The sequence below is a fragment of the Pseudoliparis swirei genome, chromosome 6 (genome assembly GCF_029220125.1).
Source record: "Pseudoliparis swirei isolate HS2019 ecotype Mariana Trench chromosome 6, NWPU_hadal_v1, whole genome shotgun sequence".
Classification (NCBI taxonomy): Eukaryota; Metazoa; Chordata; class Actinopteri; order Perciformes; family Liparidae; genus Pseudoliparis; species Pseudoliparis swirei.
The window spans coordinates 9593029-9613992 of record NC_079393.1 but is presented as its reverse complement, the minus strand read 5'-3'; the positions used below and the strand labels follow the sequence as shown (position 1 = coordinate 9613992).

The following is a 20964-nucleotide window of genomic DNA, read 5'->3' as shown; positions in this document are numbered from 1 at the left end:
ACATCCACAGTACTTTTAGATCATTTGAAATTGAACTTAGAGAACCATGAGTCTCGGAAACCAAGTTATGAGTGTAGTTTATGGGCCTCGTCAACAACGTTGACACACCAGTTACTGCCATCTGTGAGGAATCTGCAAGCCTATGACACGCCTCTGGAGTGATGGTTATTAATATCCATACAAGCCGTGTAATGCAACCCTAGCAGAGTGACTTCTCACTCAGGTTGACTGCGGGTGATTTCATGAATGGGACTCTGCGACACCTTAAACCCTGTGACCGGCGGTGAGACCACCGTCCAGGAAAAGACAGCTCTCATACATCATGGGGGGTAGATATATATTTATTTTCTCGAGTCATTTGCAGTACAAAATAGACCTCCAGGTAACAAAATAGCCACAACTATAATGAAAACAAGCAACAAGCAACAACAAGCTGAGAAACACTGAGCAATATAGAAGCTTGTGGAACTATGATGTCATGAAATAAAGAAAAATAAGGAAAATCAGAGTCATATGTACCATTGCTGTCAATGGTAGTTAATTTATAGTGCAAACTAATCATTTTGGTAATAGACAGGAACAACAGTCCAGTGGCACAGGATTTCCTAAGTATATTTTCAGATGCAGACATAACAGGCGTTGCTTATAAAGATTGTTAAATGATAAATGTTTCAGAAATTAATTTATGGAATGAACGAGTCATATTGCTAATAGCAACTGATAAAATGAAATCTAAATGCATACAATGACCAATGCCACCTTCGCACACAGAGGGACTGATAAGTATTCGCAATTCTAGCAGTTCTTGTGAGTAACGTCACCATAAATCAACATGTCCACAGCGACAGCATATCATTTGGCTATCAAATATACGATGCTCTTTCAAAAGAGAATAGGATTTCTACAAAGCTAGTACAAATGGATTTAAGAATCATCTTTCCCATAGTACTATACGTCAACTATTTACATGAAATACAAACATAATAATAATAACATAATCAACGTAAATTATATCCTGTGCTTCCATATGTTTTATAACATGCTTCTTTTCAGTTCTAAAATGTTTTCACACAAAATAAAATACGTTTCATAAATGTAAACATGAATCCTTCCACAGATACATTTATATTTTTTGTTATTAATGCTAAATCTTTTTCTGACACCTTCCTATTTACACATTTTGGAACCATATCAATTTCTAAAATGCCCTCACAACAAATAAACCCTGAACCTTCCGATGCATCAGTGTTTCATCGAGAGTGTGACCGGATGTCCACACGGTGGTTATCAGATCTGCAGCTTGTTACATAAAGTCAGAAAACGCTGGCAGTCGACATCCTCACACTCTGAGTACTCGGAACAACCTGCGATCAGCATGAATCTAAACAACAATACGACGACGATAGCCATTTAAATCCTGCTGGAGAGGAACAAAAGCTTATTTCTGCACACTGAAAAGCCATAAAACATAATCCCATCGCTTGATCGCTCTGCAATTGGCTCCCAAAGTTGCTGAGATATCTTGCTGAGCACACACTGTCACAAAACTTCAGAAAACCATAACGTGTGTGTGTGTGTGAGTGTGTGTAACCACGTCGCTGTGGGTGTAATATTTCAGAATTTCAAAGTGAGCTGTGGGCAGGTAAGATGAATCAGAGATACTGCACAAACATTCTGGCTTCGGGGGCCCAATTGATAATTAATGAGGAAAGTGGGAGTTGTTTGATTTCAGAGACAGACGCGAGACAATTCATCGTGAGGCGGGCGGAGGTGAGAGAGCCTGCGCACTGTGAAGAAGAGCTGGCTCCACCAGCCCAGGGTTGAACATCAGCCTTACAGGCTGGCCTTAGTGGCAGTCGCATATCATTGGTGCGTACAGATTCCATGTGTGGGTCAGGAGGCAGGAGGGAAGGCTGGGATGAAGTTCATTCGTGGACATTTTGTAACATTTAATCAAGTTTTGTAGAATGTTCTGCTTTCAGTATTTGGTTGGAAAGCAACAAATAATGAAAAGTCACCTTCAAAAAAACAGTTACATTTAAAGGGAATGTGTACATTTCAGTGCGTTACATGTCCAGACTCCATTGTCACTATTATCAGAGGTAACTATGAACAGTAGTTCAACAAACAAAGACATAAATAATGGATAAATAAATTGAAAACTATTAGGTGCACATTTATAATTAAAACCTTAATTGTATTAATTTTTTTATCACATTGTTTGCTAAAAGAGAGAAAAACGACGTTCACAGACACAGAGGAGGAGTGACACAGCACTAGCATACATTTAGTGGAGTGGAATCAGTCCTCGTGAGAGCTCTCTGCAGATCAGGTCATGCTCGTCTTCAATCTCCGATGAGCGCGCTCGTTCCCGGTGCACGGAGTACCTTCTCATCAGCGGAATCATTTTCCATACACTTTCCACTACACAGCTGTCAGCCCGGGCACATTTAGAGGATTACAGCCCAGTCAGTAGACGTGGCATGAGAAGAACGAGGGCTAGTCTGAATGGAGCAGACCTCGGTCCCCGTGCAGTTGTTGCCCATCCAATCAACATCGGACGAGAGCTCTCAACAAGCTCGTCATCATCAGGAGCACTGCTGCGGCTGCAGTGATGGTCAAAATGGAGTTCCAACCTACCTCACTCCCCTGAGGGGAGACAGGGAAAGAGTGGCGTTAAGAGCCAGTACAGGCTATCCATCAGCCAGTATCGGGCTTCTTGACGCAATAGTTTGACATTTTAGGAAACTTTATTTTATTATTTTCCTCACAGACAGTTAGATGAGACGTTTTTTTTACCACTCGCAAATTCAATCGTCTCGTCTAACTCTCGGCAAGAAAGCACATTTACCAAAATGTTAAACTATTCCTGTGTAATGGCTTATTCAGTTCCATTCAAGGTCATATTTTTGCTCTAATTTGCCAAACTGCCCACCCGTCCCACGTCCATCTTCCATAAATGTTTTATATCATTATCTACCTTCATTTACCCTACATTTTATCAGGCACATTTTCGCATTTCTGCCGTTCAGACCATCCCATAACATCCACCACTGTAAATAGATCGGAAATGCATAATTCATATGAAAGGTCAGTTTATATAGGTCACATATTTTCTTACTAACATCCTGCAGTATTGAGCCGTGCAGATGCCATAACCAATGTGATATATTTCTGCCTCCACTCGAATACAACTGAGATTCATTTTTTTTAAACACTTCTTTTCAGAAATGGTGTCCTGAATGCTTCACAGAATACACGTTCTATAGCTCTTGTGAAAATGTTTAAATTATACGGATGAAACAAAACCTATTGTATCGGGGGAAGACCTGAGCAAATACAACCAACACTATTAGAAATGCTAGAAATGGGATGGAAGAAAATGTTATGTAATTTGGATGCGCTGACTCTTTATTCAGTGTTTAATTAAGAACCATATATAGCATTATGCATCATAGAGATAAGCTCCTCCCATACCTTGCCCTCTGGGACACCAGCTCCGACAACCAGCACCAGACCACAGCCAATATTACAATCATTCCTATGAAGGGGGTGGAGAGAACAGGGTGCTGAGACGCATGGATGAATCTCTGAGGAGGGAATAAAAACAACACAAGGACCATGGGAATGAAAGGAAATGAATGAACGGATGAATTAAAGTATCCAAAGGATAAAAACACAGATAAAAAAGATGGTGCGACGACAGCACAAATGGACCAGCGCGACACATCGCTAAAAGAACCGTGTGACATGGTGAATGGCTGTGAAATACGGGGGAAGGTTGTGATGCAGTGATTTACATTTCCTGTTAAATAAACAATGCATAACTGTCAGGTGACATACACATCAACTCAACTTGAGTATGTGTGAGCAGTCCTGTGAGGCATTTATTGGCAGCGTGTGATGTGATGGTGACAAAGACAGAAAGACATGATTGCTGTAACTTGCATATGGTGGGATTTGTTTTGTCTCTCTATCCTCATAGCTTGCTTTTGGTGTTTTTGCTAAATTTCTTATCGTACAGAGGTCATGGACATTTAGAGCACAAGGACAGCACGGGTAGACAGTTTGACACAAGGCAGAGACATCTCATCGTGGCTGTTGTAGACATAACACAGAGTTTAGCCTTGGTGGTTTCTCACTACGTAAAAGGACTATATTACTGTCAATAGATTTGACTTTTTTAGTTTTTTGGGATGAATATTTTCTTTCCTCACAGGTAGCCATTGGTATTCATTCCTTTCATTCCTTTTGGCTGTGTGAACATCAACTTAGAATATTGAGTGTGTCTCAATATTTTGTGGAAATGCAGTTGAATCCAGATTGTCCTCTGGTTGGTGCCTTCGAGCGTCACACTGTGCTGCGTTCAAGTGCCACACTGTGCCGCGTTCACACACTGTGTCGTCGACAATTCAAACCCAGAGGACAACGGCGTTAAAGAAAATTTAATTTGGTACTTTAGCTTCTTGCCTTTTGGATTTTCCCGTGAGAACTCCAAAACACATTAAAACTATGCATGCTTTCAAACATTTATCATGCAACATTAGTGCAACTGTGACTTAAGTAACTGTTTCATGTCCCGACAAGTTGACGTTCACACAGCACCTTATTGAAATGAAGAGACGGGAGCCTTTGAGGTAGAAATTACACATCGCAAAAGGTTACAGGTCATTTTTAGGACTTTTTCTCAAAGAGCAATGAGCATTATTGGCTTGAATGCCTGAATATTGTACCAGATTTTGTGTTTTTGTCCAACAACAGTAAAAAATAATTGCTGTCACAGAAAAGTTAGAACACAGAAACAGTGGTAGGGAAGGTTTCTCAGCCCAAAGCACACACTAGATATGGGCTGACAGGTCAGTTCATATCCAAACATATACTGCTACAGTATGAGACACAGAAAGTGGGCTCAACACACACAGGATACAGTGTGACGTGAGGCGTGTTATGTGTTAGTTGACAGTGTGAGTGCAAAAAAAGTGTCTTTAACATCGGCGGAAAGAGTCGGGAATTGTCAAAACCACTTTGAGGACAAGTTCATGTTCATTTTTAAATAAAAGAATTGACACACAACCTGCTCTACAGATGCGTTTTGGAATCTAAAGTGAAGAATGCAAAGCAAACCACACAGACCTACATTTATTCCACCAGTTCCCCCACTGTGTATGAATGCATTATTCATGTCTGCCCCTCACCTGAGCCCCCCCTGACAGCTTCTCCAGCTCTGCCTTGCAGCACTGCAGCTCCTCCTCCAGCTCGGCTCTCTCCTTCTGACTGCTGTCGTACAGTACCTGCAGCTCCTGCAGCTCCACCTTCACACCGGAACACTGGAGGACACAAGAGGTCACATGCTCAGTCTTTTTTTCTTTCTTTTTCTACAGCGCTGGACACGACTGATGGCAAATATTGAAACAATCAGAATCAGAATCAGAATTGTATTTATTGCCAAGTAGGTTTACACCAACCTGGAATTTGTTCTGGTGTATAGGTGCATACAGTGAACATAAAATGAACATAAAACATAGAACATACAAACACAATAAGTACTACAATAAACTTTGAGTGTATTTGATTGAAATGAATTTCTTATTCATTTTTCTAAGAAGTTCACAAGGCATGCCTCCGCCCCTTTTGTGTCATACCTCCCTCTGAACCTGTGAGGCCTTCTCCTCCGCCTGTTTGAGCTGCTCCCTCAGGGAGAAAATCTCCCCGATGCCTCCGTTCCAGCCGGGTGGTGTCGCGGGCTTCCCATCAAATGAAATATTCTTCTGGATGGAGGCGTCCACCAGGCGACAGTTCCCAGACTTGGCCATGGTCATGTAACTCTCCGTCATGACCTCATCCGAGCCAGTCTGCATCTCCTTCCCCTCTGTGCCCTCCTCTACGTCTTCTTCTTTCAGTGACAGGTAGACACTGGAGCTGGACCAAAGGAGTGAACAGTACAGTGTTAACTTTCTGTTTTCAGCTTAAAAAGCTAAAAGCTCAGAAATGGGCTGATGATGTCCAGGAGCAAAGGCTGAATGTGGTTGCTATTCTATTTGATGTGTAACCAGAGAGCTTGATGCATGCGTACACTTAGTCTGATAACTGGTGAAGACACTGTGTTTCTGTTATTCTTCTTGTAATCGGACAAGAAGATTATTTTCTTTTTAACAGGTGTTTTTATTATCAGTTAATTGTTCAATTTATAAAGATGACGGAAAACAATACAAAAAGGCTCATCAGAGTATAATTGCTTTTTATATCTGACCAACAGTCCAAAACTCTTTTAAAAAAGTAATAACTTTTTTTTTTAAAGATGCAAAACAGAGAATAACATGGAACTATCGAACAATGTTTGCTTGATTAATTCAATTTGGTTAATCATCATTTTAAATTGTTGCCCCCCACACACATGATGCAGTAACTTTATGGTCATCGTGCTTATGCTGTTGGGACTTCTCAGCTCTATTTCTGGATGTTATTTCTCTATTTTCTATTTCTCTCCTTTCCCCTTCTCTTCTTCCTGTAAAGGACTGTGTAGCTTCTGTTTAGCAAAGGGCTATAAATAAAGTTGGCTTTTGCATTTGATGTATCACAGATCTTCCTCAGCAGATGGAGTATGCCCAGTTCCCCATCTGCTGAGGAAGAAACAACCCAACAGCTACTAAATAGATCCTGCGTGGAGATTTGGCCTCAATCGTTAATATCATCCTATGTTTTTTTAAATATTTCTTGTTGAAAAAGATCCAAAAAAACATCTACATCAGACTCATAATGTGTTCTTAAAACACTTTGTTCTTACAATGATGTATCCCATAGTCAGAGTAAATGAAAAGCTCATGCCAGTTGATCCTCATTACAATAAGTAGACGGCCAGCCAATGAAAGGACACGAGAGATTATTAAAACAAGAATGCTCAAACGAAAGTTTCAAGAATGTAAAAAATGACCTGCAATAGTCGAACTTAGTAGCGTCAGTTGTAATAAAGTAAAGTAATAAAACAAAAACAAAAGGCATGGGATGCTCTTACTCGTTTAGTCGACATGTTGTGGTCATTTAAATGCAATGGTCATTATACAACTGCAGAGTCGATGAAAGCGCAGAACAAACATATCAGCGCTCAAATGTGTGTACACGTGCTCTTTAGCCCGCGGGTGCTCTCACCAAAGAACAAATCCCAAATATACAAACACTGAGAATGAGAACGGCCTAAGTGGGTTTTAACGGCTTAACGTTTCTCAAAGTCGGGAATGAACTTTCGATCTCAAAATGGCTTTTGATTAATTCTCCGTCAATCCCCTGAGCAATGAATAAACATATGTGTAATCCCTCGCAAGATGTTGTAAAGTGATTAAACAGGTGGCCCAGTGGACTTTTCTAAATGAGACATGACGTGAGCGTCTGTGGTTGGAGTTGTACTCCGGAGGGTATCCCCTGCAGCTGAACCAGTAAGCACAGCTGAGGAGTGAGCAGTCGTTGACCTCTCACCATGCCCTCTGTCTCTGCAGCAGCTGCAACCTCTCAGAGAGACGTCTGTTGTCCTCCTTCAGGGTCTGACACTCCTCCCTCAGCGTACGGCACTCCTCCTTCAGCAGGTCCACGTCACCTGACAGGACCGGGAGACAGGAGGAGGTCAGGTGAGCTCATCTTTAATGTCGCCCACTGAGGCTTCAACGTAATTACGGCGTGTTGGGAATAGATTTAAGGGATCGCGTGTGTTTTATACGCTTTTTTCAGGGGAAATAGACGAGGAGCTTGATATCACTCTCGAGACGACCTGATGAATATGAAGCTACCACCAGCAGCGGGTTAGGTCAACGTAGAGACTGGACACGGGGGTTAACAGCCTGGCTCGAATGCTCACTGATCAAAATAGTGTATCTTGTTTAACAACAAAGTATTTGAAAAAGAACATTTGGCGTTTTAAGTGCTGAACTTCTTCATGCTGGACTCCAACAAGCGTAGTCAAAATGTCAAACTACTCCTTTAAAATACATTCCAACTGTGGGTCCGATTGTACTTGCTTGCGAAATACATTTAGGTTGATGTTTTTTTTTCATGAAGGAGCCCGAAAATATGATATATGATTTAAACCCCGAAAATTCGATGATGCAAACCCCGAAAATGATTTGATGTAAACCCCCCTCGCTCGGTCCCACCCGAGGCTCAGCTGCAGAGCCAAGCGATGATATCATGTGTGAGAAGTGTGTGTTCCTCCCTCTCATGACTTCATGTCCTTGGTATCCTAAATGCACACACACACACTCACATCTGGACACACACACACAGACACACACCACTCCTCTTGCAGCATTTCTAATTTGTATTGTTTATTAAACCCCACAAATGATTTATGTGCTTGTCTGTGGGATGCTAACCTGATGGAATAAGAACATCCATAACATCGTGCTCTGTTTTCATATTATCAGCCACAGAGACGGACCCCGGGCAAAGGGCGTGATGGCGGTGGACACACCATGTGAAGGTGAAGTACCACCAATGCTTCTTGTGTTGACCGTCGGCCTACTGCAATACAACAATAGGCCTCCATCGTTTCATCCGTCCTCCCCGGCATCCATCGACACCCATCTTCTCCGTGTCTCTGACTCCCCGCCCCTCACCCTCTCTCCTCTCGGCCTCCCTGCGCTGGCTCTTCATGCTGATCTCGGCCCTCAGCGTGGTGATCTCCAGCTCGTACTCCTGGGTCTCTTCGCTGAGGTGCTGCAGCTCGACCCGCCGGCGGCACAGCTCCTCCTGCAGCGAGGCGATGTCGTTCTCCCTTTCTGCCGCCGCCTCCTCCGCCGTCTGTTGGAGCAGGAGCACCTCCTCCTGAGCGACGCGCAGCTCCTCCTGGGCCTCGGCCAGCTCGCTCTCCTTCTCCTCCTCCAGGCTGTCCATCTCCTGCTGCACAGAACGCAGCTGGTCTGTGGGGAGAGGAGGAGGACAATGTGTTCTTTAAGGGGGACATGTGGGGGAGACTGCGGTGTCAGTATGTGTGTGTGTGTGTGTGTGTGTGTGTGTACTCTTTGAAAGACAAGCTGATGTAACTGATGGTAACAGGACCTTCTCAGGGTCAGATTCAGATTGTATAGCTTAGTGTTTTCAGCAAAGGAAAATATGTTCTACCTCTCACAAAGACAACAGCAGTAAAAAAAGGAAACGGCAATAAAACCAGTATTTACACAATTAAACAGTTCCAAAAGAATTATTGCATGCAGCTGCTTCATGAAGTCATTTGGCAGTTCCCCAACTGACTGAAAGATAAGTCGTAACTTTAAAAACTATCCTCAGCTCCTCCTTTTTCTATTGTCATGTGCCTCTTTTTGCAGAAGGGGTGGTGGTCATTAATATTGTTTTTCTGACTCAGAGCCATTATCCTTGTGTGTTGGTACTGTGTGGGTTCTGATGTGTATTTTATTGTTCGTGATTGCGCTCAAGGCTCAATCAGGATTTCTGAGGAATAATTGTTTCTCGGTTTGAATGATTTCTTTCCGTTTAAAATGTTAAAAATTGTTCACAAAAAAATTAAATGCTCCTGAATCAATCAAACAAATGATTGCAGGCATTTAACGTGTCCCAGTCAGTCCCATCCCAACATATTTATGGAGCCCTCTGACTACAGTGACAAACAAGATGGCGGTCCTGTTGATGAATGCGAACAAATTGTTCTTCACTTTTCTATCAATAAATGTGAAGGCTGATTTTATAGTTTTTATTGATTCTTCCTTGTTTCCGGGAATAGCGATAGTTATGGTCTTTGTTTCTCAAAGGACAGAACTTCACTTCACGGCGCGTTATGATGCCGATACCTTGTAGGTTCTGGATCTGTCGCGTGAAGGCTTCAGCTTGATGGGCACTTGCCAGACGCTCGTCCTCCAACTGATCTGGTGGAGAGGAGTGGAGGAGAGGGGGGAGGAGAGGGGAGGAGAGGGGAGTGGGTCGAGAGATAAGAGGAAATGTCAGTTCAGCAGGCCAATAGAAAGATGACAACTTGATAAGCGGTTCAACCTTGAGGCGTGGCTGAATGACACGAGCAGTTCTGTGTGTCGGACCGGTCATTACTACACAACATGATTAGTAAAAGATGTGTTTAGTTTATCAATTGTAAAATTACCCAATATATAAACAAGAATAAGATGACATCACAATATACCTTCACAAAAAGAGATAATTAACAGATTGTATATTAATAATGATCATAATGATACCTCATGACACCTGCCTGACTTCATTCTCAGTCCTCTCAGGACCCTCTTTCCCCTCCCCCTCCCCAACAGCTGCCAGCAGCATGAACAGCTGACCTCTCCCAGTGGGAGTTGACCAAAAGAGACTTCTGGTCGTGGCCTAGGACACCCAGTCTGGAAGCTTCCCTCAGCATGCACACAGTTGTCTAAGGAATGCCTCTCCCGCTGCCATACAAACATCTGAGCTCACCACGCCATGTCGTTGAGTGTGACACAGTCATAAACACACACACACACACACACACACATACACTGTAGCACCATAGCCAAGGCCTTACTCATTACTGCTGTCCCTGAACTGTAAGCTCATCATTTCTAAGCTATGAAGTGATGCTCCATTTAGCGCCCATGTTGAGGAACTGTGTCATTGACCGCATATAAACATTTACGCTTCTACATATTCAACTAGATTGTGATGACCAGACAAGGTCTCCGCTGGAAAGTTAAGCTGTCTAGTTAGAGGACGGAGGGTTTTCTTCTGGTCTTCCAGTCATGCTTAACGGAGGTTTCTACGTATAATAATGTTGAGTTTTACACAAAAACTATTGTACTTGTGGCGTCATTATTAAAACTACTAACTCATCAGATTAGATTAGATTAGATATTCCTTTGTTAGTCCCATAGTTGGGAAATTGCAGGATCACAGCAGCGGGTGCACATTAGAGCAGTAATAAAAGATACAAAATAAAATACAAAATACATGAACAACATATAAATACAAGGTAGTGATTAAAGTGAGTTAAGATTGTTTTAGTGATCTACAGCAGTTTGTTGTGCAGCCTGACAGCAGTGGGAAGTTACAAATATTATTTAAAAAATGAAAACCTGTGTGTGTTGTTTGCTTAACACTGCCACTGAAACAAGACAATCAATTATTAATCACCTGCACCCAGAACACACGATCAGAAAAAACACCGGGAACCAATTAGACCACTTGGAAATCAGAGCTTGGGCTCTCTTAGTGTGCACAATCATGGAGAACAACGTTGGAGATAAAGTTATAGGACTTTAATTGTGATATATTGTATTATTTTTACAGGAGCTATGTTCATTTAATTTTCTTTGCAATTGCTGAGCACTTTTAGTCACGACGCCTTAAACCAGGGCACCTAAAGTTCAAATACATCTTCTGCTTTACAAAGCAACATCAGACACGCGTACAAGAGGGAAATCTCTAGCAATCATTGCAAAGCAGAAAGGGTACTCACACACACACACACACGTACAAACACACACAAACACACTTCCACAAATTGAATCAGTCAGCCTGAGCGCTACAAATAGACCTCAGGTAAGTTCTCCTCTTGTGAGCTTTCTTGAGGACTTTCAATGAAGACGTTGCTTTTGACATTAGTTATTCTTCTTTTTTACCGCTGCACTGTCATTTTTCTTTTTTTTTAAAGATTACTGTACAATGTTGTTTTGATTAACTTACTGTAATTCCACTTTCTGTGTTGTTGTTGATGTTTTTTTGTAAAAACCTGCAGAAGAAGGCAGTATTTGTTGTTTTAAGCATATATTTGATTATTGGGAGCAAATTAGTAGAAATACTGGATCAATCTGTATGTTGAATCTTTATGATGATCATACATCTTTATGGTAAAATCAAAGGAGTACACAAAAGACTAAAGGCAGAAATGTTTGTTTAAAATACCTCAGTGTGTTGTAGCTGCTTTGAAAGAGTTATTCAAATGTTGTTTTGCAAAAATGCCATTTGGAAAAAGGACTGTCGGGTTTTGATCGCAGAGATTAATTTTGACATAGAAGTGAGGTGTTTATCTCCAAGTGTTGTCCTATTTGACTTATTTGCGGTGGAGGTTTAATCAATAAGCCTCCGTGCCTCTTGGCAGCAGGTGATTTTACAGCAATGTGTATCTGATTTGGTCCCTTTTGTTTATTGCTCTCGAAAACATTTCACCCACCGCCTCCTTTGCAGAGATTTGAGAAGCTGGGACTCAAGAAATGCAAATGCAAGATCAGAATTCATCAGATGCAGTGAAGTGATCCATCGAGCATTTTAATTAAACCATGAGCAAGCCTCTGTATATTAAGTATTTGAGAGGATTTCTCTTTAAGTTTCTGAGAAAGCTTTCGCTTCTTTGACTCCTTGACCCTTTTTTTAAAGCTCCCACATCACAAATCTCCATGGCGGAGGTGGAGAGTACAGTATACAGGATGACAGGATGTTAGGTGTGTGAAAGATGTGGTTCCATAGATGACTGTTGAATAAAGGGTAGATGAATTATGCATGGCATTAAATAATAAATAAGCAAGATACAGTTATGTTCACCTTGCAGCTCGTGGAAGCTCTCCTGGTGTTTGTTGGAGGTCTCTCTGGCATCGTCCAGCTCCAGCAGCAGCTGCAGTACCTGGGCCCTCAGCTCCTCCAGCTCCTGCTCCTCTGTCAGCGGCTCCTGCTCGTTCGTCATCTTCTCCTCGCCATCCTCCTCCATCAGCTTCCTCTCTTCCCCCTGAGCTCTGTCGTGGTCCATCTCCTCTTTCTCGTTGTTCTCCAGCACGCCTCTCTCCTTGGCGGTGATGTCGTTGTCCATGGTGGGGCCGCACTCTGCTTTCAGATCGCACGGGTCGTCTGGGGAAAGAAATGACGGCGATATTAGAAAGATGAGTGGCGAGAGGAGAGGAGAGGAGATTCACAGGCCTCTCTGTCCTCGCGCTCTGAACGCAGCGCTGCGTTTTCTTTTGATTCAACAGCACCATCTTGTGATTGAAACGCATCGGGTTCTTTCAACACTAACATCTATTCCACTCAGCTGCCTCAATTTAACACTCTGATTTAAATATACAAAATTCCAGAGAGCCCTCGTATGAGATTATGGATGAGATTTTCAAAGGAAGGAATCCAGGACTACATTCTCGTGGGGAGGAACGCAGTGAAATACATGCCGAAGCGTGCGTTGTCAAAGTGTTGACCCGATGTGGTTGTTGAGTAATACATAGCATGTGTTGGTGACAATTAATTAAGTCACGTGTGTTTTGTGTTCCTCTATTGAATTACATTTCTGACCAGTAGGTGGAGTGAGTTAGCTGACACAATGCGGCGAGAGAAGGGGGGGGAGGTGAGCCTGTATGGCAAAGCGATCACTATGACTCACCACTCAGCAATGCACCTCCAAGTCCATAATAAAGAGATGTGACACACACACACACACACACACACATCTCCCTCTGGTACGACACTGTGTCACATTACGTCTTTCTTTTCTTTTTACTGTTGCTTTTCTTCGCACATGCACACAGCCTGGACTGGACTGTTGTTGTGGGTCTGTAAAGCCCGGTAAGATATTATAAATGATGAAGAGCCATACGCATAAATGTGGTTTTGATACTATCCGCTGCTGTTTGACGCAGAGCAGGTTATAAAACTAGAAGGCAGGGCATCATGGTGATAAATTCCCATTTGACTAGGAAGAAAAAGCTTTTCCCATTAGTCAGATGAGATTTGCTGACAGGCCGGAAAGCTCAGAGCTAAAATATTACAACCATCATATTAGTTTGTTCCCAGGTGCAGTTAGAGGTTAAAAGACCACTTGTCCATCAGTTACTGCCTCATTCCTGTAAATGTGGCAGGCCTGCATCTCTAAATAACACACGCTGCAGGGGTCAAGTCCGACCTCAGAAATAAATAGATGTGTAGCATCACGCATTCGTGTTCGAGGGGTCTCTGAGTTTCTGCGCTCAGAAAGCAGTGTGAGGACGGGGGGAGGGTGTTTGCAGAGAGACGAAAATGGGCAGATGTGACGAGAAGATAGTGCAGCAGGGGACACAGTAAAGTATTAACTAAAGATCTACCTAATTAAGAGCGATGCTCAGCGGTGTAATCTTGGCTCAGGGGATGTCTCCATCTCTTGTGGTAATTATTTCTCTGCCTTGTTGTTCCTCTAACTAGATGTAACTCGTTCCATCGCAACCAAGCAGTAGCAGCATATTCTTATTATATCTGTGCGGCATTAGCAGCTGGTCCGCTTTCTTCATGTCTCATAATAATGTTCATTTCAACAATGCAACCCCTGAGAGGCATGTGAGAGGGTCCATGAGCGCTGGGCTGTTTTGTCGTTAAACTTTGATGTTGCTGTAATGAGTTAGTCATAAAGAAGAGAGCTGGAGGAAGTTGTGCGGTAGGGAGAGAACCAGAGCTCCTTGTGTAGCCGGCGGCAACTAAAGGCCATGGAGAGACAGAAGGCCCCCCAATGACAGAGAGCTCAAGCCATTTGTGCTTCGCATTCACAGATGTAGCATTGAGACTGTCCTCAGATGGGCACAAACTACCTGGGCAGATACAAACTAAAGATAATATAGATTACGGCAAGAATTACATTTTGTACACACTTTGTTTACATACTTTCTGGACTGCTGCTAGGATCTCCGTTTAATATCATCACGTCGAAGAAGATTCCTCTCAACTTTCTTCAACTACCCTTTGGCGACATCTTTGCATAGCAATTCACCTCCACCAGCATATTATTCTGTTTGCATCAATAACTCTATAAAACCACCCCAACTATCAGTCTGCCTGCCTGCTGTTCCCAACAGCGTGTTCATCATGTCAGTCCTGAAGGAGGTTTTATCACCTCCCCTTGTGAGTGAACGGCAAATACATTGTGCAGCCGAATCAGCTGCAGTGACACCTGTGATCACTCCACCACACACTTGGCCCAGCAGCGCTGGTCTTTAGTCACGCAGGGCCTGCATTAGGCATGGACGCTGCTTGCATACGAGAGCAGGAGAGTCCTCCCGGGAGTGGTGTTCAAGCTCCGGGTAGAGGATGGCTTTATCTCGCCACAGCACATTCCTATGTAATCACATTGCAGCAGAAACACATTGAGCATGTCACTGCAAACACCGTGCCCCTTTAGAGAGGAGACAACAAGCAACACCGGCGGCTCTTTGTCAGCATCTTGAAATAGCTGTCTGAGATTAAATGTGGGCAATTAATGTGGCAACAAAAGCTGTTTGTTTTGTTTATGATTTAGTGTTCAGTGATGGAGTGTACTTAGAAAATTGAGGAGCAGAGTGAGAGGATTGAGGCGTACGAGCAGAGGCGTTTATGTGGGACAGAGCTGCTTTTACCTGGCACCACAGGCACGCCTTTCTGCATAAAACGCCGCAGTTTCACTGATACTTCTGCATATATATATTTTTATTTATTATTATATATACTGTATACGGTATATATATATATATCTTTATATATACACATATTTATATATATATGTATATATATAATCTTACAATGTGATAGCGTATATAGCAATTTACTGAACAAGAAAAGTCTGCAAAGGGAGTTGTTATTTTTACCTTAGTTTCATCCTGCTTTATGTAATCAGGTGCTCTGTGATTTAAAATGTGTAGCACATCTCCATCCTCCCCCTGTGGCTGCGAGTTAAATACCTGATTTCCCTGTATCGAGAGGAACATCTGGAGTCAAATCAGCTGTGAAAAGAAATAGCGGCTCACAGAAACCGGAGCTGGAGGCTGTCGACAGGCGACGCTTGCCTTGTGCTGAACCAAGCTTGAAAATTGGACTGGGGAGACAGGTGGTTCTGGAGGTGTTGGTTGTTTATGTGTGCAGCAATTGTATAATGTATCATGAAATGTAAATGAATGTAGCCATATGCGCTTGTACTTGAACCCGTGTGTGAATATTTAGACACGCAGGCTTACACTGGTTACGTTGCATGATCTCTTCGGCCCACTTCTGATTAGGTTACATATATGTTCACATATATGATCACACAGGTTTGGATATGCCATGGATCTGGGCATCTGTGTAGGAGGCCATGCATAATGCACCCCCTCTACACCTGCTTTGAAGCCAGCCCAGCACTGATGTTGTTGTAGCTTTTCCCCTGAAAGTGGCCCACTTCCTCAGCAACACATAATTCACGGCAGGGAGGGTGAGTCGGAAAAGAGGGAGAGACTGCACAAGAGCAAAAGAGGGAAGGAGGAGAAGACAATGAAAGAGCCGCAAAGGAAGGAGGAGTTACAAAGTGCCCGAGGGCTCTGGTGCTGCTCTCTTCCTCGTGAAATGACGTGGAAAGAATCAGGTGAAGCTGCACATTATTTCATCTCCATGGTGACCTCTTCTCACTGACTATCCAGGGCTTCGTCATTTGGAAAGTCACCATGGCGATAAAGCTGTTTTGTTACTTGTATTAAGCATGGACATCTTTTTCTGTCTGCTTTTTGCTTTTCACCACAGAACAGCCCCGAGTGGTTTCATGTCGTTCATGAGGTCCATATGGCGAAGCATCAAATTAGGTTTTCTGAACGGCGTGAGACGAGGAGCAAAGCTACGGGGGTCGGAGGTCTCGTGGGGTTAAAGCGAGGTTGTCTCTTTCTCACTGGCGGTACTTTAAGGCCTGGAAACTGAGGAAGAAGAGCAGCAGGAAGCGACGACAAGAAAAGAAGAAAGAATCATGACCAATGAAAAGTTGGGCTGACTTAATGCGCCGCTCTGTTATTATAAAGGAAAATCCATGTTTGCCTTTTTCTAAGTGAGATAAGAGAAAGTGGGTCAACGGAATAGAGATACATCGTAGAATGAGTATAAATTGGCCTCATTAGATGAGCGTGCACAACAGCTGTGTCAGTGTGTTGGTGGTTTATTCAGAAAAGATGCTTTTGTTATGGGAATAAACGTGTCGGTGTGGCTGGGAGGTGTTTGTGTCTACGTGTGCTTGTCGCGTGGTTACTCCGTGTATGGCGTCAGACAACAAAGCATAAAAACAAATGATGTGGTAACAATCCATTGAATCACGCAAATCAGTGCCTCCCACCTGAAAGCAATCTCCGTGGAAGGTTTCACATCACTTAAATCACAGATGGAAGAGGGAGTAGCGGGCGAATCTAAAAGGGATAAAGACCCCAAGGGGGAGAGAGTGCGCCCTAATAATAGGTCGACAGCGCCGATGATTTCTGCGAAGGGAGAAGCAACATTTCTTTAAAAGTCCATAGAATAAGACGCAGAAAGGAGCCGCATGAGTTTGTGAACCTTCTCTGGTCCGTTTTGGGGGATTTGTTTCCATTATGCAACCAAAAGAGACGACAATAACATGTGGCACACTCAATTTTGTTCGGGGCCTGCCATGAGAGCCTGCTTAAAAAAGCCCTCGAGTCTGATGAGGGGGATGCTGGGATGTCTGCGGGCGGAAAAACATGCAATAAATGTTTTCTTTTGACGGGCCATATAAAACACTGATGTAATCTCACACTGTTGTTTTTCTCAGAGGTCTCTGCAGCTCCCAGATTTACAAAGTGTGTGTACAGCAGCAACGTTGCTATTTATTCGTGCCAGAGAGCTCAGTAAAATCCTGTATGTGTAGCCCTCGGGAATAACACCTCTGATGTGAGTCTCACAACGTGAGGGCACAACAGTGGAGGAGAGCAGGACGGGCAAGAAAAGCTGTGTGGGCTCAGGTGCAAAGGTTTGTGTTTCTATGGATGCGCACACACGAGTGTGTGTGTGTGTGTGTGTGTGTGTGTGTGTGTGTGTGTGTGTGTGTGTGTGTGTGTGTGTGTGTGTGTGTGTGTGTGTGTGTGTGTGTGTTGGAGGGTGTGTGGGCACTGAAGAGAGCAGAGGATTGCGTTTGAAAGAGGGGGATGAGATATTGAGTGGGAAAGCAGGATGGAGAGCGATATGGAGAGCGACTCGTGCAAGTGGGAGGAACAATATGGTGTCGGGTGGTTTGGAAGACACACAGACAGCTTGAAAAAGTCATGTCTGCGTGAGAGCGTATAACCTGTTGGTAGAATTGGCAAGTGCTTTTAGAGGCATATTATTTCACTGCAGAGTGGAATTCATCCTCAGCCGGACTGGAAAAGCATTGAACATAAAAGCGCAAAGTGGATTCAAAGAGATGGAAGGGAATACTACAAAATCAATGTTGTTGTTGGCTGTACGTCTATTCTTTTTATGGTCCGAATTCACGCCACATTAAACAAGACACTCGCCATTGCTACACGCTGAAGTTCCAGCTTCAAAAGCACATCCCGGGCCGTGTTGAAAGGAAAGACGTCTCCAGAGTGAAGACAACAGGAACACGCTTGTTAGGGAGGAAGAATATTCTCCTGAGGCTGCATCCCTGTTATGATGGGAAATATGCAGGCTTCAGCATAATACATGAAATAAAGGAAATTAAGTCTGAGAACAAAAGTGGTTCATGGAGGGGGGGGGGTGTACGCCAAATAGTTGTTATTGAGAGTTCAACTTTAGGACGTAAAGGAAGAGGAAGTCACATTCAGGCGAGCTGTCCGGCAGGTCAAAGGGCTGTTGACCTGCTCACCAATAAACATCCTCCTGCCGGCGTCCCACACAGAGCAGCTCTGCCCATTCAAAACATGAAGGAAACACACACTCTTCTCCCTTGCTGGGACACACAGACACCAGAGAAAAATTCCACACATTTCTCCCTGAAACCAGTTGATACACTGAACTGATTCTGTGGAGCTGCCAAATAGTCATATAGAGCCCCCATTCAGTGACATGAAGTCATCAAACAAGCACATGCTAAATGAGTCTCGCACACAATAATCAATGTGAGAGAGCTGAAAGCAATCTGGATTCAAAGTTGAAAAACAAGCTTGACTCAAATAACACTCAGCACCACATCAATTCTTAATCATCCTCATAAACATGTGCAGCGCAGCGAGCTAATGGCTCCCTCGTTTCCTGCTTCTAGTTGCCAGTCATCTGCTATATTACCTTGCAGCATGTCGCCTCCATTAATCGTCCACAGACAGTGAAGCCCAGTCAGTCAGCCAGCCTGTCGGCTCCTAATAAAGACGACGGGCTCCCCCCTCCCCGCTAACCACCACCTGACCACCTCTCTCCATCTCCTCCTCCATCCCTCACTTCAGGAGTAACAACACTCTTCCTCAGCAGAGACCGACATCGACCCCTCGACTCTGGATGTTCATCTGTTAGCGCGGTGCTAAAAACAGACACATACGAGCGCACAATCACACGCATACGCGCGCGCGTACACACACACACACACACACACACACACACACACACACACACACACACATCCGACTGCACGTAATCGTAAACAGACAAGACAGCTGCACAGACCTGTAGAGTCCAAAGCCTCCTCGATGAGTGGAGGTAAGCGCAGTCCATCCATCGCCCCCTGAAGCTGCAGCGAAGAGGAAGAGACCGAGGAGGAGAGTGGGCGAGAGAGGGTCAGAGGCTCCACGCGCCCACCTCAGCTGCAGGGGGAGAGAGAGAGGAGAGAGAGAGAGAGAGTACTGAGCACAGCGTCAAGTGCTGTTCTCGCGCGCACACACAGGCTTCGATGAACATGTGTATACGCACACACACACACACACACACACACACACTCACACGGAGTCACACACACACAAAACAGGCTGTACCTCAGGAGAATTTGGGGAGGATCCGGGGAGCTGAAGGCTGAGCTCTGGAGCGTGGGAGAGATGCCGAGAGGGAAGAGGGGAGGAGCTGAGTGGAGGGAAAGATGCTGTTTACCAGAAGTCTCCCTGCGCAGACCTCTCTCTCTCTCTCTCTCTCTCTTTCCACCTGCCTGTTTACACTCTTTTTTTAGCACTCTTGTTTCAACTTCTTCCTTCTTTTCAGTCTCCTCCACCCCCCCCCCCCCCCCCCCCATCCAAACACAATGCCAGTATATCACACTTACATGAATATGGACCATATTAAGATACTGATCATTTATTTTTAATCTAGTTTCCATTAATCAAATTGTATATAGAAATCGTGTCCCTTTGATGTCATAGACCTTATCAAGTATCACATCATATGAGAGCTCCAGCGTGACAGTTGGCAGAACAGTAGATCTCCAGTGGATGGCAATGCATGTTGCTGCCAACTATATAAATATTTTATCATGCAGATTCCAGCAGGCTGGCCAACTTCCTAATAAAGAAAATTTAAGATTTGAATATGTGAAAACAAACCAGTGATGCGGACTTGGACGCATAGTGACTGGAGACTTGACATGTGAGCATCTCTGGGTTTAAGAGCCTTGTGTGTTAAGTTATAGTAGATTATAAAATGTCATGAGTTGGAGTCCTAGTGTAATTATAATGATGCAGTTGTACTCAATAGAAAATAGTTGATGGTTATAATGCCTAATAATGTTGCCAATATTTCCCTGGAACCCTAACATTAGTCGATACCATTTGTTATAGCTTGTATAGTGTTCTTTATGTTGCATTTCAAGAGCCTTTTTAACGTGAACATCTACCAAACATGACCCATACTGTATGCTATTAGATGAAGGATGCAGTACATGCATTGCATTCCTTAAGATGTAGCTGTGCCGACCATATGGAAGAACACTGATTAAAGCCATAATCGACTTGAGACCTGACTTGACAGCATCAACACATATGCAAATCCTGCACACACACACACACACACACACACACACAAGCATTCTCTAACATTCATCTGTGTTTTGCCCCTAAGCCAAATTAATTGACCTATAATGAGATCAAGACAAGCTGTAGTAATGCAGCTAGCACAGCAGATTACTGATCACTTCCCCTCCATTGATCATTTCCTCCCCTTTGCTTTCTCTCTCTGTTTACTGCTAATGCACAGTGGCTCTTATACTATAAATAGCATCTGAGACACACTCACACACCCTCCATTTGTATCACATCCTTGCACACACGTGGCTTTCTGTCTCTCACCTCTTTCTTTCTCAGCCGCTATCACATCCGGCAACTTCAG

At 43.6% G+C, this 20964-nt stretch overlaps 1 protein-coding gene across 2 annotated transcripts; it reads right to left on the bottom strand.

The window, feature by feature from the left end:
• Positions 1-325: 325 nt before the first annotated feature.
• LOC130195711 (coiled-coil domain-containing protein 136) lies at positions 326-20964 on the bottom strand. 2 transcript variants are annotated; one of them, XM_056417385.1, is made up of 11 exons: positions 20925-20962; positions 19626-19710; positions 19321-19457; positions 12517-12816; positions 9792-9866; positions 8604-8906; positions 7471-7588; positions 5643-5919; positions 5196-5327; positions 3478-3590; positions 326-2649 (listed from the first exon to the last, which is right to left on the bottom strand). In XM_056417385.1, the coding sequence occupies exons 3-11, from the start codon at positions 19370-19372 to the stop codon at positions 2637-2639; spliced, it is 1383 nt and encodes a 460-aa protein (XP_056273360.1). In that variant the 5' UTR covers positions 19373-19457; positions 19626-19710; positions 20925-20962; the 3' UTR covers positions 326-2636. The 2 variants fall into 2 exon arrangements, 1 of the variants encoding a protein (XP_056273360.1); XR_008832112.1 differs by having other exon boundaries at positions 2625-2649; positions 3478-3541; positions 20925-20964.

Bases quoted from the DNA above. Each gene is read 5' to 3' on its own strand.
- LOC130195711 (XM_056417385.1), bottom strand. From the start codon at position 19,372: ATGGATGGACTGCGCTTACCTCCACTCATCGAGGAGGCTTTGGACTCT. The intron at 7,589-8,603 runs GTGAGGGGCGGG...CGGTCCTGTCAG, and splicing joins GGAGGCCGAGAGGAGAGAGG to GTGACGTGGACCTGCTGAAG. The intron at 3,591-5,195 runs GTGAGGGGCAGA...TTCCCTCCTCAG, and splicing joins AGCTGTCAGGGGGGGCTCAG to AGATTCATCCATGCGTCTCA.